Source organism: Calypte anna, chromosome 13 (genome assembly GCF_003957555.1).
Source record: "Calypte anna isolate BGI_N300 chromosome 13, bCalAnn1_v1.p, whole genome shotgun sequence".
Taxonomy (NCBI): Eukaryota; Metazoa; Chordata; class Aves; order Apodiformes; family Trochilidae; genus Calypte; species Calypte anna.
The window spans coordinates 10,141,556-10,157,469 of NC_044259.1; the positions used below are offsets into that span (position 1 = coordinate 10,141,556).

General features: G+C 37.0%; 1 protein-coding gene across 4 annotated transcripts in view; it reads left to right on the top strand.

The window, feature by feature from the left end:
- The window catches only part of EBF1 (EBF transcription factor 1), a 266,955-nt gene extending 251,396 nt beyond the window's left edge, over positions 1-15,559 (top strand). For 3 of the 4 annotated variants that reach the window (XM_030458957.1, XM_030458958.1, XM_030458959.1), the window contains exons 12-16: positions 4,266-4,331; positions 4,932-5,109; positions 6,641-6,820; positions 9,715-9,909; positions 15,327-15,559. In XM_030458957.1, coding sequence (XP_030314817.1) covers positions 4,266-4,331; positions 4,932-5,109; positions 6,641-6,820; positions 9,715-9,909; positions 15,327-15,358 — 651 coding nt within the window. In that variant the 3' untranslated portion in view covers positions 15,359-15,559. The remainder of the gene's footprint in view (positions 1-4,265; positions 4,332-4,931; positions 5,110-6,640; positions 6,821-9,714; positions 9,910-15,326) is intronic. The other variant, XM_030458960.1, reaches the window with a different exon arrangement.
- Positions 15,560-15,914: the final 355 nt, after the last annotated feature.

Genomic DNA, 15,914 nt, shown 5'->3' on the forward strand with positions numbered 1-15,914 from the left:
CCCTTTGGGGACACTGTTTTTTTTCACAAGCTGCTGAATTAAAAGCAAGCAGATGTCAACAGAAGGAGTATCCTATGTTTTTTAATGCTGGCACAAAATATGTTTATCATGATCAAACTTGACACAGAATGTTTGTGTCGTGATAAAATGTGAAATGCAAGTTTCATGATCTTAGTGGATCCCTTTTGAAGGGAATGCACGTCACACACAAAACATGCAAAATTGCTATAATGTTGGTTCAGGGTACACTCTGTCAGAACTTGATTCAGTCTGAATTTCAAGGTTTGTGCTTCAAAAGCACCATCATTTTGGAATGATTTATGTAGTCTTTCCTACAATACCTCTGGAATATGCAAAGCTGCAGGAGACTTTACTATCCAGACTCCTCCTTTCCTTATGTAAATACCACTTAACATTTTCAGGAGGAAAAATTGATTAAACTACTTAATTGTACTCCTGTTTCAAAAATGAAAGATGTAAACATCCCTAGTAAAAAATCAGGTCTTGTTTGTAATAAAAATGAACTCTTCAGCTGTGGTGTGTAGCTACGTGGACTGCAGAGTTTTGTTGCATCATATTTAATCAATAAAGTAATCTTTCTTCTTTTGAATAGTTGCTAATTATTCTTTTTCTAGAAATAAAATTATGCTCATTTGAAATAAAATACACGACAAGAAGATCTTCACTTTAGCTCTAACTATATCCTGTGAAGTCCTTTATTTTAAACCAAAATCTGTCAGCCTTCTAACATTAATAGAAGAGTAGCTCTGCCTTGAAAAATGCCCTCATAAATTAGATATTAGCTTTAGTCAAACTCTGTCTCTCTCAGAAAATATTTCCACTTGCATATTCAATTGGAAGGGCCTTACATGATGCCCACTTACTGCTATGAAAATTTAGGCTTCTGAGATGAAGGCAAAGAAAAATTTCGGTGAACAAAAGAATATCAAGAATAACAGACCTTGAGCTTGTGCAGAGACTTCTTTTTATAGAATGTGGGTTTCACTCACTTTTTGATATGTCTGTCTGCTGCTCTGTCCACTTATCTATCTGTTTTATCTGTCACCATTGCAGTGGTACCATGCAGTATCAATTGGATTTTAAAAAACATAGATCTTCTATATTAGCTGTCCTTTTTAATAATACCTTTTACAAATTTAATCAATGCATTTTAATATACAATATAGTTTAAGTGCAATATACAATAAATATTGGATCTTCATCTTAAACATGCTCTAGCCTTTAAATTGTTAAAACTGCAGTGCCCTTTCAATCTACTTACATAATGTCATAAAATATACATTTCAAGGTAAATGAAGTCAGCTACTTCAATTTAGTCCCTCAAACTGGTAGTAAATGAGAGGTTAACACTATGGTGCCAAACCCATTATTGAGTAAATTTAGCACCTTGGACAGCTCTGTAAAATCTTTATTGCTTTCCTGACCCGCTCGTCATGTTCTGTCTGTGTGTTCAGTGGCTCTCAGCTCTGATTGAAAGGCAATATATTAGATCCCCAACACAAACATGCTCGGGGGCTGCTTCGCTGTGAGCGTAATGACACGGAGGTGAGAACAATTTTCTGGTCACCGCAATCCAAGCACCTTGCAAGGTCTGTTGCTCTAACTTATAGAGGACTTTTGGGGCTCCTTTGTATGTGGAATTGTGACAGTTGCTTCTATAGTAATTTAAGCAGAGCTGGAAAGGGTTTAAGATGCATTGGGAAAGCAAGAAGTTAATATCCTGAACGTGTCTGTGTGAGCGTTTTATTATGGGTTTTTTTTTTTTAAAGCTGGTTTATGTCTATGAGAACTACCATCAGCTCTGGAATAGAAGATACCTCTATTTGACAAAGAGGTTTTTGTATAACATCTACTTTGTACAATCTGAAAATGTCATAAACAAGAAATGCTTCTATTGTGTGAATAGATTGTTAGAGAAAGTATGAAACAAATTTACAGACTCTGAAAAATTAATACCATTGACTTGGTAGGAAAATTGAATGCTACTTGTTAGGCATATATTTGAATAAAACATCATGGCAATTAGTTTTATTTACATGGAATATGATATGGCATCAAAGAACTTCCAGTGTTTAAGAGCTGGAATATATTTGATATTAGGTAGATCAGCTGTAAGATTCCTTGTAATTTCCTCATTTTTTTCACAATCTCTTTTTAGATGCATTCTAAGGTTTTCTGCTCAGCATTACATAAATAACTATGATTAGTCAGGTAGAGAAGAAATTACTACCTAAACTTTCTTTTTTTAAAGTAATTTGGCATAACAACAGCTTAGGTTAACAATATTCCAAAGCAGTTTGTGGGCTCTGTATCACATTCTGATTATGCATCAGTGAAATATATAGTGCAAACAATTTCTAATGAAGTGAAATAAATCTTAGTTTGCAAAGTCAAACACCTGTGCTGTAACTCTCCACCTAACATCATGGATTGAAAAAGATAACATTTCTCAGCACCACCTAAGTTCTTCTCTAGTTTGTGTCTTCAGTATGAGGCAAAAGAGCAACTCAGTGTTCTGATGATTCTGATAAAGCAACAAGGATTTATAGCACTTGGATACTGTTTGTAGACTGTCCATGATTATACTGTGAACTGTTGTGTCCAAGCTACACACACAAAACAACAACTGCAAGAGAAAGCAAAAAGAAAAGAAAAAAACCCCCAAACAACTAAGAAAAAAGCCATGGCAATTTAACCCCTCAGAATCTGTTTCAAATGTAGTTAGATAAAAATCCATCAATTATCACATCTCACTTCCTATGTGGAAAATAATTTACATGTGGGTTCTGAGAGAGGGGTGTATACAGCAGAAGGCAAACCTAAATGTTTACTGGGAGTACAAAAATCCTCCATCTCATTTTTGAATTTAGGACATTATGTATGTCATAAGTAGTTACTGCAGTATGACAACTATTTTATCTTATATTATAGAGAATTTAAAATTGAAAAAAATGCTAATATGCATCTAAAAGCTTGTCATTTGAAGAGTTGTTCAGGGATTTTTGAAGAGGTTATGGTGACAGCAAAATGAACGCAATTATATCTCTATTTTCTGATCAGAGTCTACAGTATATAAAAATTGAGCATTACTGTTTCTTTTTGGTATAAAATATGGCTATTGTGTAAAATATTTTAAGTTTAAAAGTTAACTTTATAGAAAATTGTAAAATTCTTTAGAACTTCTACTATTTTTGTAAGTAATCTGCAAACATATTCTGTGGTGAACAGCTAGTTTATTAGGGCAATCCTTATGGGCTGGGAATTACAAAAATATACTGTTTTACTTAACAATGAGTCTCAACTAGTTTTGGTCAGGCAACTGGGTATCTCATACATGCTTTGAAAGAATAAGGAAAAAATATTCTTCTGGGTTAATTCTGCAATACATTTCTACATTTCCTATCAGGATTGTTCACAGAGATTTTTTTCTGCACTGTAAAATGTAAGAATACAGAAAATTCTAATATTTCTTGAATGCCAGTTTAAAATATTTTAAGAAATATTAAATGAAGTGATTAGGAAACTGGAGAAATTGCCCCAAATGGAGAGCTAAATCCCAGACTATTTTAAGTGTTGCTGTCCATGCAGTGAATGCTTCCAGTGCATATATTTCCAGTAAATCTGCAGTGAATATTTCCACACTACTGGGCCATTCTCTCACACTGCTTATGTTTTCCTCTTGTGCATCATTTTATGTGCATGGATCCTACCGTGACCATCATATCAGGATACAAATCAAAGAAGTTGAAAGGTTACATTACCAGTAGCATAGAACTGATTGGATATCTTTTGAACGTGGCCTGCTGGGAAAGGTCACAATTCCTGCAGTATGCAATTAAGAGTAAAATAAACACATTGAAGGGATTCATAACATGCTCTGAATGACATTGATTGCAGTAATCTAGCAAATGACCTCAGGAATGTATTCTGCAATAAACCCATGAGTGGTTTATAGTGCAGATGGTAGAGACAATTGAGTGATGTATTTTATTTTGCAGCACCAATGATTCTCACCTTTTGACTTGATTAAGCATGTGTGTGAATAGGATGAACTAGTGATTTAACACCAGTCAGCATTGCTGAGAATTGTTATAATTAAGGTGTGCCTGATTGAAGGAAAAAAATAACAACAAACCACAATATATGGTGCAACTAATAGAAGAGTATAAAGTATTCTAATATTTGCTTTTCCCCACAAGGAGCTTATTGAACTCAGAGGAATGCATCTGTTTTTATATTGACAGGAAGTAATACTTAAGAGGGCTGCTGATTTAGTAGAAGCACTCTATGGTATGCCACATAATAACCAGGTAAATGCATTCTCCTTCAGCAATTCTAAACCATGGCTATTTCTTAGATATATAGATACATCAGGGACTAAAGATATATGATACTACACTGTGAGAAAAAAATAAATATAGAGGGCAATGTCATACCCAGAGTGGGGTTTAGTTTGCTTGTTTTCTTTTTTAAAGGATGTCAATTTAGTGCTTGTAAAAGAAACGTGCTATTAACCCTGGAGGCATTTGCCCACTTTCACCAGATACTATATAATATGGACAATGACCTGCATTATGTCTTGCCACCAGTGATTTTTCAGTCTCACTCTAAAGATAGCTTTAATGTGGAGTAAGTCCAGGCTCCAGCCCCATTCTGCCAGTTGGTGTTGTTACACAGAAGTGTGGCCGCTGGGACTGAAACTTCCAGCTCTCTTAGCACAGATGTCAGGATTTATCAGCAAGACAGCAGATCTTAGAAGCATTAGCTAGCAGTCAGCCAACGGGCTAAGAAAGAAAAGCATAGAGGCTTTGCCTTTGGACAGGGAACTGTTTCATTTTAGTGTGTAAGAAAAGGTTTGTCAGACTTTCACTGGTAACTCTTTTATTCTTTTTTACCTTCTTGCCCTCTAGGAAATAATCCTGAAAAGAGCAGCAGACATTGCAGAAGCACTCTACAGTGTCCCACGCAATCACAACCAGCTCCCTGCCCTTGCTAACACGTCTGTCCATGCAGGAATGATGGGAGTGAATTCCTTTAGTGGTCAACTAGCTGTCAATGTTTCCGAAGCCTCACAAGCCACCAATCAGGGTCAGGAGAAGACTCGGCTTCCTCCCTCTCTGTACCTTTTCTGATAAAAATGCAGAGCAGTGAAAGGAGTGATGGGTCAAAGCTGAGGGCTAGGAGCAAGTCTAGACAGACACCAACTCACATGACTTTTGAATGACAGAATACTGACATGGAATGGGGCTTTCTGTAGTGACTTTTCCCCCAGTTTTGGATAAAACACTTGCACATGTATCTCAATGGCTTTTCCTTCTGCTCAGAATAGCACTTGTATTCATGTGTAAATCCCACTAATTTTAAAAGGATTTCTATCAACTTGAGTATGTACTTAATGTTAAGTACTTGCTCATATATTTTCCTGACAATCCTGATATCCTGACCCGGATGATCTCTCAGTCTGGGCCTTCTGTAGTATTTCTTTATAACACAAAAGTATCCCTTGAATAGTTGCTTTGGTTTGCTTTTACAAGAGATATAATATTGGCACTAATTTTTTTTTCAGAGTTTCAGACTTTTCTAAATTTTGAAAGTAGTAAGAAGTGTTTACAAAGTCATTTCCAGAGCTTCTCTATTTTTTAAAAGGAAGTGAATTTTACTTTGTATAAAATCAATATTCTTTTAATTCCTAAAGATTAAAATAACAAAAAAAAGTGAACATTTCTGTAGAAATCCTTTTCATTTTTCCATCTCCTTTTCTCAGCTCTATTTATTAACCAACTTAAACTACACTTCAGTGAGAATGTATTAGGAGGAAGCTGTTTTCTAGAAGTGTTTTTACATTAAAAAAAAGAGCAATAATTTTTAGATTGAAATATTTTATGGAAATGGTAGGAAGAAAAGTTGATATTTCATCTTTCAGGATTGAAGATGCACTTTGTTATTTCTGTTCTTCTAGAAACAAAAGTTCCTTTCTGAATAACTAGATATGAATTTTCCCAGATGTCATTTCCAGAATTAGGTAGAGGCTCAAAATTTAACTTGGTACTAAATTTGATAGTCTCTTTCTACCAACATAATGATCAGACCAGAGCAAAAAGAGTAAGAATATCCCACTACTTTGAGGAATGGACCCTACATTTTCTGAAGTGTGCAGCAAGCATCTAATTTCAGGATGCATAAATGAGATGTCAGTAGAGAGTTAACAAAAATCACATGCTTTTAACATACCTTAAGTCAGTATGTACTCCTTGCTTTGAAAATGTAGGTCATGTTTACTCTCTTTCCTACAAACAGCTCTTTATACAGTCTATATATTACAGTTCCTGTAATATCCAATGGTAATCTTTGCTTGAGGGTATGTGTTGCCTAAGGAACTGTGGAGGCTGTGGCCTCCATCTTCCCACTTTCTGCTCCCATCGAGAGTGTCCCAAGCAGTGGGAGTTTCCAGCTTGGGTTACCTGGTGAGAGTGATGCTCAGTCCTGGCCCTCCCCATGCACACCAGGGCTGAACAAGGCTGCTGCCTTGGTAGCCCAGACTCACTTGCTTGTACTGTTTGTGTAAGAAACTGTTCTTGGGCTAATACCAATTTCTAAATGTATTCCCTTCCCACAAAAGGTTTTACTCGCAACTCAAGCAGCGTGTCACCTCATGGCTATGTGCCAAGCACCACCCCTCAGCAGACAAACTATAACTCTGTCACAACAAGCATGAATGGCTATGGCAATGCTGGAATGTCAAATTTAGGAGGTTCTCCAACCTTCCTGAATGGATCTGCTGCCAATTCTCCCTATGCCAGTGAGTATTATATGGCTTTTCTGTATTTTGCTCATTTTCAGTAGAAAGAGATAGTGCCTTTTCTGTGATAACCAATATTTAGACTCTATTTAGAGCACCTGAGTTTGGTTCTTTCTCTCTGCTCCAAGGCACTGGCCTTTGAAGTACTTTGAAGACATCAGTGCTGGTAGCAATGTTCTTATCTGTGTTTGGGGTTTTTTTGTTTTGTTTTGTTTTAATATTATTATGTCTCATAAGAGCTTAAAATAATAATGTTTCTCATGATTAAGGCTGACAGTTTCATAACTTCTCTTATGCTGTGTAAATAATACCATCTTCAATGTTGCTGGAAAGCTGGGTTGGCATAAGTGACTTCATTTCTGCTAGAGTGGATCAAAAGTCACTTGTCAGTACACAGCTTTTGGTAGCAGTGGGTATGAAAGGAGGCTAAGGATCTTGCTGCAGGAAAAATAGCTTTTTCCAAGTGTAAAATATAAAAGGCAGAAAAATTTACTGTAATATTGGCAGAGGATGACATTTCCATAAGCTGTGTGATGATGTTTCTGAGACCTCTGAGCAAATAATATGTTCATAACCTTTATAGAAATTATGCATTACTATTGGGTCTAATCTTGATTGCTTATACTCCATTTGCTTTATAAGTAGCTATTATATCGACTACACTGAGAGCTTAGTATCAGTCAGTAAAATGTGGCAATGGCTCTTAGAGTTTGTGTTTTAGTGTCTGTGTTTAGTGTCTGCCACAAAGATGTAAGTCATACAAATCACATATTCCATAGAGCTTATGGTCTACAGGCCCAGTTATGGAAATATTTATGTGTAGGTCTAATTTTCTGCATTTTGATACTAATGGTCTGCTAACCTGTTTAAATATAAATTTCTATTGGTAAAGTCCTATGAACCTCTCCTACAGCCACTCACATAGATCAGTAGTCCTTGTTCACACAAGAAAATTAAACTAATAGAACCTGTCCAATTCCCCTAATATTACTCATGTGGCATGAAAGATTCCACTGCCATATGTAGAAAGCTGCAGAAGGTCTTGTCATATAAATAGGTTTATAGGCTGAGTCACGGACAGGACAGAGTGCTGAACATTCCAAGGTTTACAAAGCAAATCTTAAGCTTAGTGGTGTAACATCAGCAATGAAAACAGTGATGAATTATTATGAATTCAATTCCTAGACTATTGAATTAAAAAGGAACAGTGACTGATTTATAAAGTTACCTTCAAGGCATCTTAGCTGCTGCAAATTTAGAAGAAAATATTTACCCACATAACTAGTACTTATAACCCAGGACTTGCTAACCAGTTATTATTTCTGTACTCTAATAACAATGTAACAAGTAATGTTAGAAAGTACCTTACTTATTAAATTGAATTTACTGTCACAGAATCTTTGCAGTCTGAATTCATAATAGAACATGATTGATGAGACATCTCTTTTTGGAAGCAGATGCCAGTAATGCATTTAAAATACTCTAGCAGTGTATTATTTCATATTTATGAACAGAGTTCTCTAGAATAGCACTTCACTTCCCAACTCTGCTTTTCTATTTAGCTGGTTTTTGGGATGTTTTCTTGGTTGATCTGTCATTCTGCTAATGCCTAATCCATGGAATCAGAAAATGCTTCAATCATGACCTGAAAATTAAAAGGTGGCATTCTTAATTAAATCAATAAACTAATTGCTATATAGTAGCAATTCAATTTAGGTGCTTTGATTGCTCTCTCTTAGCAAGTACTTCCAGACACAGAGTGACTGCAGACTAAGATTGTATCTGTCAGGCTGTGAAACTTTGAACATTTAATTTCCATTAATTGATTTCCTCAGTGTTAACAAATAAGATATCAGATTCTCAAATAAGAACTTAAATAGGATGATTTTTATCTACATAAATGCAAATAAAATAATAATTCAAAGCCCAGATGACAGGAATTTTACTCTATAATATGTAATTATTCATAGCCCCCTCATGTATTACAAACAAGGTAGATGATAAAAGTATAGAACCCTACCATTGGTCTCTACCTTTTTTTTTCTTCTTTTTTTTTTTTTTTTTTGAGGGGAAAACTAATTTTTAAATCTCAATAAATACATGAGCCAAAGGTATTTGTCCCACTATACAGTAAACCAGAGCGTTAAGGATAAATGTATTTCTAAAACAAACCTCTCATATAGCAAGTTTGCATTTTGGACAGTCAGTTCAGTCCTTAAAAAAAGGACAATCTTAGATCTGCACTTGGAAAAGCTGAAGACTCTCATTTTATTCAGTTGTGTAGTTAAAAGCAGATCTTCATTTCATGCAAACTTCATTGCTTAGATACTCCAGCTGAGATTCCAATTTATGGCTCTGAATGAGAACGGTGCACTGACTGTATTCAGACAGTGGTTGCAGATCCTCTGGCAGAATTATTTGTTTTGAACAGACTCTCCTTTTCAAAATTCTCAGGTGAGATATGAAACACCAGCTCCATTCCTCTGCATAAATAGAAGGGTCATGTGAGAAATAGAACTGGTTTTCATGTCATGGAAGATTACAGGTTCAGACCAGGGCATTGCCAATCACTAGGAAAGTTTGAAGCAAGATGATGGGACAGCATTCCTGTAAAAATGGAGTCACAGTGAGTTACAGAGGATTAAAGAAGTTTTTGAGAGCTCCTAGAATTACTGCTTCTGAACTTCTGCAAAACCAAAACAAAACAAAAAACCCAAAACAAAACAGGTGGGTTTCCTGTAGTGATGTGAAAACCAGAAATCTAACTGCAGTGAAGTCCTTGGCTATTTGAAATTAGACCTAGTGCATCCAAGAAGTTGAATTCTTGTGTTTCTGCAGCCTGCTGATTATTTAATGCTAAGTAATGTTTTTGGGGGGATCTTTTTTTCTCCTAGTTGTGCCATCAAGTCCAACAATGGCCTCCTCCACTAGCCTACCCTCAAACTGTAGCAGTTCCTCTGGGATTTTCTCCTTCTCACCAGCCAACATGGTCTCAGCAGTGAAACAGAAGAGTGCTTTTGCACCTGTTGTGAGACCACAAACTTCTCCTCCTCCAACCTGCACCAGCACCAATGGCAATAGCCTGCAAGGTAGGTGAAAACCAGTCTGGAGCATAAAAAGCTGTTCTCAAAATTGTGAGTGCCTTGTGAGGCTCTAAGTGACACTGAGCTGTCAAAGGGGATAGAAGACAGTGGGGGATCCCTGTCCCAAAGTTTCCTCCTGTAAAGAGTAACTGGACTCCACTACCAGCCACCTAGTACCATGCAGGTGTTTGGCAATCACCTTATCTCTAACTTGACTAATACTGCTGAATTGAGAGGCTGTATCTTCTAAAGTATAGGCCTACTGTTATGATAAAAAAACCTAATATTTCAGCTTACTAATACCATCCTTTTTCTTTCTTTCCTCTCCTATTCCCTGTTGTCGTCCTTTATCAGACCAGTCTTTTGTGGACTCTAGCAAGTACTCCACTGCAGGGTCTCTCCAGGGGCTGGCCTTCTCCTGAAGTACGTCATACAATATTCCCTTCCTTTTTTTCTTTTGTTATAGTACACTTGTGCAGAAAACCTACAGAGACCAAATAGATCCTTACAGAGCTCGGCACAAACCTTTGCCTTTCATAAATAAAAGACACATTACAAACTAACAGCAGCAGTTTCCAGTTCAACTCGTACCAGGGCAAACATTAGTTTGCACTGATTGATGTAATCCTCTGCCAATTAATTCCAGAAATGGTTACAAGACCTTTCTGAAAGCCTCTTCAGCTGTTGGTATTAAGGGGTTGCTCCTTTTCTGCATCCTTTCTCCTTTCATTACAAAGTAGTTGGGCATTAGCACCTTAAATACATTTTGAAGTGTTGATGCAAGCAGAGGGAGTAGCAGACAAAAGCTTGTAAAACCGAGGATGCTGCAAAGACCAGCACTGCCCATTTCATTGTTTGGTTCAGCCTGTTTTACAGCACTGTGCCTAAACCTTCCTGTGTAATCACCTCAGGATGCATTAGTGTGCTGAGAGAGACATTTTCATGCTTGCTTAGACTGAGGAGTTTCCATAAGCAGATGCAGGCAGCTGCCTCCAACTGTGCCAGAGGTGGGAAAGATTTTCCCGTATGTGTTGTGCTTCCCCCAGACCTGAGTCTGTTTTCCTTTTCATGTGCCTCTGCAAATTAACCAAAGGGCACTGAGCAGGGAATAAATCCTTCATTTTTAAAGCTGTGTTCAGATGGAGCTGTGCAAAGTGGGGGAGGATGTTCCACAGACCCCACATATTCCTCCATGATCTCTGGAAAGAGAACCACTGGGCTTGTGGGCATAATGCTGATAGCACCATTAACCAAAAAACTCTATATGCATGCAGATTGGAAGGAATTAATTCATAAAAGCTGGGATCTATTGTGACTGAAGGAAACCATTTGACACTGGTGAATTGAGAGGAGGAATTTTTGTGTATGTATGCACATGGAAATTGTGAGAGTACTAAGAATGTATAAGAACTTGAGTAGATTCAGTCTGGACTTTGCTATAAATACAGGCTGTATCAGGAATGAAACACAACAAAACTTTCAGGCAGGATGTGGTGTTTCAGAGATGAATTTTTGCTACAAATTTTAAAGGTAACAGATAAAACTGTTCTATCCCGTAATAATGATAATAATCATAATAATAAATAAAAAAAAAATAAAAAGGAGCTAAGATTTGTCTGTTAGAAGCTTTCGAACATGCTAATGTTTTGGTTTTTTCTCTTCACCTTGTCCCAGCCTGCTGGGAAAGTGAAGAAAAAAACAAGTAACGAGAGAAAGCTTTTTCAGGCACTGTTTTTCTTTCACAAGACATAGAATTCCCAGATTCCATGCATTCAGTTATAAAAAGCAATTACAGAATGAGCTGAGAGCACTGGACGCAACTGATCTGTAATGCCCAGAAACCACACAGGTCTGAGTGTTTCCCCTAATTTTTATTTAGTAATTCAATTTTCATAATAGGAATGAGACACCAAGACATGGTTCATTTCTAGGTCACCACTGAACTTCTTAGCTAGTTGCAGACACACAGCCTGTAGTCCCATGCCTTCTGACACCACCTGAGGCTTGTAATAATCACTCAGAAATGCACTGCCTGTTGTGCCTTATTGCTTAAATAAACAACCATGTATAAGGAGGCTGTCTTATCTCTCTTGGGCTTCTGGATACATCAGAAAGCAATCAAGCTTGCCTTATGTAGCTTAGATATCAGCAGAAATCACTAAAACAACAGCTAGGCTTATCTGTTGTTCTCTTTGCCATGCAATTTTGAGAAACTCAAAATACATTATTTCTGTAATTTGCTAGCAGCAAATACAAATTAGTATATGATAGAAGAAGTAAGGCCCCTTGGTGGGAGTTTTTCTGCTTTGTGCCCTCCCTTTTTAGAGTTAATGTGATCTCATCCCTGCACTGTTTCCCACTGATATCTCTGTTTTCAGGATCAATAACATGCTACAGCTGAAAGAATTTGCATGACTAGATGTAGCACTTATGGAATAAAAGTAGAGTGATGTAAATGAAGATTTGCAAAGAATGGAAATATCAAAGCTTTTAGGCAGAAAAGATATCATTTTGCCATTTGCCTTGTAATTTAATTCAGAATTTCAGAGCTCTTAAAAAACAATAATGCTTTGAAAAAAAAAGCAGGGATCTGCATCTGTATGCATCTGCATCTTTGCTGTTTGTTTCCAATGGCAAAAGGTGCATGGCTGATATGGAACTACAGGGACATCTCTAAACCATGAAGAGAAGAGTTGCAATTATGTCACTTTTGTTTGGGCTCTTACCCAGTGTAGGGACCTGTGCTGTCCTGAGAGAGACAATTCTTCACCATTTCTTGTTGTCATCAATTAGGGTTTGATGAACCTTTTAGCTTGATCATTTTTTGCTAGAATAATGTTCTGAAGTGTTTTGGTGGGGGTTTTTTTGTTGTTGTTTTTTTTTCTAAAGCAAAGCAGCAGCATGTAAAGTTTCACTAAATTTTGAATTTAGAAAGGGCTGGAAAGGGAAAAAGATTAAAGTACACTGAGGATTAATTATCCATCTGATTGCTCAGTTGCACACATCACATATAGGCAGACTATGCATTCACATCTGCTCAACTCCTTGTTTATCTGAGCAGTAAAAGAGGGAGCACTGTTGTCAGTGATGCTTTTCTCTGCAGTGTAATATATGGAGCTGATGTCCAAGCACTTCAGTTCCACTCCTATGTTCTGCTAAACAGCTGCCATCCAGAAATCTCCAGGTGCTTCACTAACGGGGATAAACTTTGTTATCCTCAGGGAGGAAACAGAAACAAAATATATTGTTTGATGGTAATGTAAAGAGTTAAAAGGAGAACTAGGACAAAACCTGCATCTCAGGTCCATGCCCTTATGAGTTTTTCATCTATTCAGAAAGGGAAAATTTCACTTTCTCCCTTAGCTGTAGGTCGTTGCCTTGCAGAGCAGCCACAGCAGCACCACAGTCTCGTTGAGAGCATACACTGCTGTTGCTACCTATTATAATGATGCCAGAGAGGTTTGTGGTTCAGGGTCTATGCCTTGGCCCACACCCTAAGGATCCCAAGACTAGGGTCGGGAGCAGCCACAACAGTAAGAGCATCAGTTGACTCAGGTTTCCTTCATTTTTAGTCACATGGATCAAAGGGACAGCCCAATTGTAAGGATTGTAAGCACTCAGAACTTGTTATTTGAGACACTGCTGAAATACAACCCTTTGGGAATTTTTTTTTAAACAAAACTGCTGTTGTTTCACCCAATGTTGATGGGGAAAAAAAAAAAAAAAAAAAAAGAGAGAGAAAAAAAGGGCAATATTGAATTCATTCTATCCTACTTGAGATGGAGGAGACAGCCTGGGTATGGAGATAATATGAAAATGCATCCTCAGATTATCTCCATGGCAGGGCCAAAAAAGCTTATGACAGAAATTACTTCAGCAAGGAATATCTAAGACCCAGTGGTATCCTCTATTCTACTCAAGTGTCTTTCTGTAGGGCTTAAAGCAACTCAAGTCACCTCTCTATCACTTTTATCCTCATTCTCAGCTCCTTGAAGAGCCCTTATTCTATCAGAAACCATCAGTGCAGGGATTATACATAAAAACATTGCTGAATGATAAATTCCAAGAATCAAAATGATGCTGCATAGCTGCAACTCTGAGGAAGTCCTGCTGCAAACATGTGGATTTGTTTTGCATTCTTGCCTTTGTATTTTATTTCATCTAATCAGTGCAGTTTACTTGAGCTGTTCTCAAGTCTGTTAGACTTCTAATTCTTGCACATATGGTGGTGTTTGTGGAGAAAATTCCCCTTCTGACCCCAAATCTGTGAGTCTTTTACTTTCGCTCTGTTCTTATCAAATAATTGCAGCTGTAATTAAAGCACAGTTAATCAGCACCAGTCACAGGGTTGAGTTCTTCCTTAAGAAATAATATGTCCAAAAGTCTGAGATGGCAAGCAGTTCTAGCATTTAAATAATACACCCATGAAGTAGTGCCAACCTGAAGGTGAATCTTTTTTCTACCTTTTTGCAACTCCTAAAAGTAGCATTTTTGAGATACATTGTTGTTACAATTGGCATCATGATCTTGCATGACTATCCCCTGCAACTTGAACATTTGGTATGTCTGATCTGCACAGAGTCCCTGCTAAATAGAAAGAGACCAAGAGGTCAAGTTAGGCTGAAGAGTTTACCAGTTGACTTTTAATGAATGTCTCCTCTTTGACAGAGGTGGTAATTTTGTACAAACGTTTTTTAGGAAGATTAATAAAGAAATACTGATGATTCAATTTAGCCAACAAAAGAGAAGACATTCTAAATTAACATTAACACACAGCTCCCTCGGTGTAGTTGGTGATGCCTGCTACAAGTGTAATAAAGCAATGAGATGCCAGTCTGCTCAACCATCACATATTTCAATTCACAAATTCAATTTGAGAGTTAAAGCTTTTTTTTTTTTTTCTGAGCACCTGCAAATGCAGACAGAACTCCCTGGGCTTAACATGGGAATTGTAAGAGAAAACTGGTACAGAATGAGCAACCATTATTGTGCCTAATGCAACCAACACCCTGCTGGGCCTGGGCCTGACTCCTGCCATTTTCTCATAGCTGGAGCAAGTACCTGCTTTGCTGGGTCAGGTTTAAGCCTCCTGAGCATTCTGAGATTTTAAAACCCAAATCAGAAAATTAAGTTGAGGTCTGATTCTGATATCAGGGGAACTGCACTTTTTCTGGAAGAAATTCATTAATTCAGTGGAGTCATTTATACTTTAAACCAATTTCTGAACAGAATGAGGCTTCCCATGATCACTGTGTACATAATTGTCTCTACTGGATGATACCTATATATAAATTTAATACTCGATATGGCTAAGTGCTTTGCTAGTAAATGTTTCAAAGCTCTGAGGATTTTAAAACTTGCTTGATAATGCACAAAAGTAACTTTTTTTCTTCTCTTCTCTCCCTCCCCTTTCCTTCTAACAGCTATATCTGGCATGATTGTTCCCCCCATGTGAGAATTGCCTTGAAGAATTTTATTAATGAAGAGGTTGAATTCTGCTTCAGAGAGAATCTGATTCAAGTCCCAGAGTGGAACTTTATACTCAGGCCTTTTTAAAAATAAAAAAGAAATAAAGAAGAGTCTTACAATAACTGCGGATTTTTAAACAAAACAAAAATCACCATCCTTGCAAATACTAAAATTAACAAGCTACAATTGCAAGGCGTTGATCCAAGCTGTCCATCTCAAATTCGTGGGATATATATTTATTGTATGTTGGAAAAGAAAAAATTCACAGGTTTTTTTGTTTTTTTTTTTTTTTTGGTGGGGTTGGGGTGGGACTTGCTTTTTTTCCCCATCTGTTTCTGTTTGGGGGGGGGAGTTTAAGGCTTGATTTAACTCAACACCATTTATCTTTTATAAATCATACACAAAGGACACTAGAGATGGAATGCCACATTTTTAATTTATGATTTTTTTTTTTTTTAAAGCTGTATAAAGGAAAATGAAGTGGTGTCATTCACATGCAAGTCTGTATGGGACAGAATAGAAGTGCCAGTTAGTTTTTCATA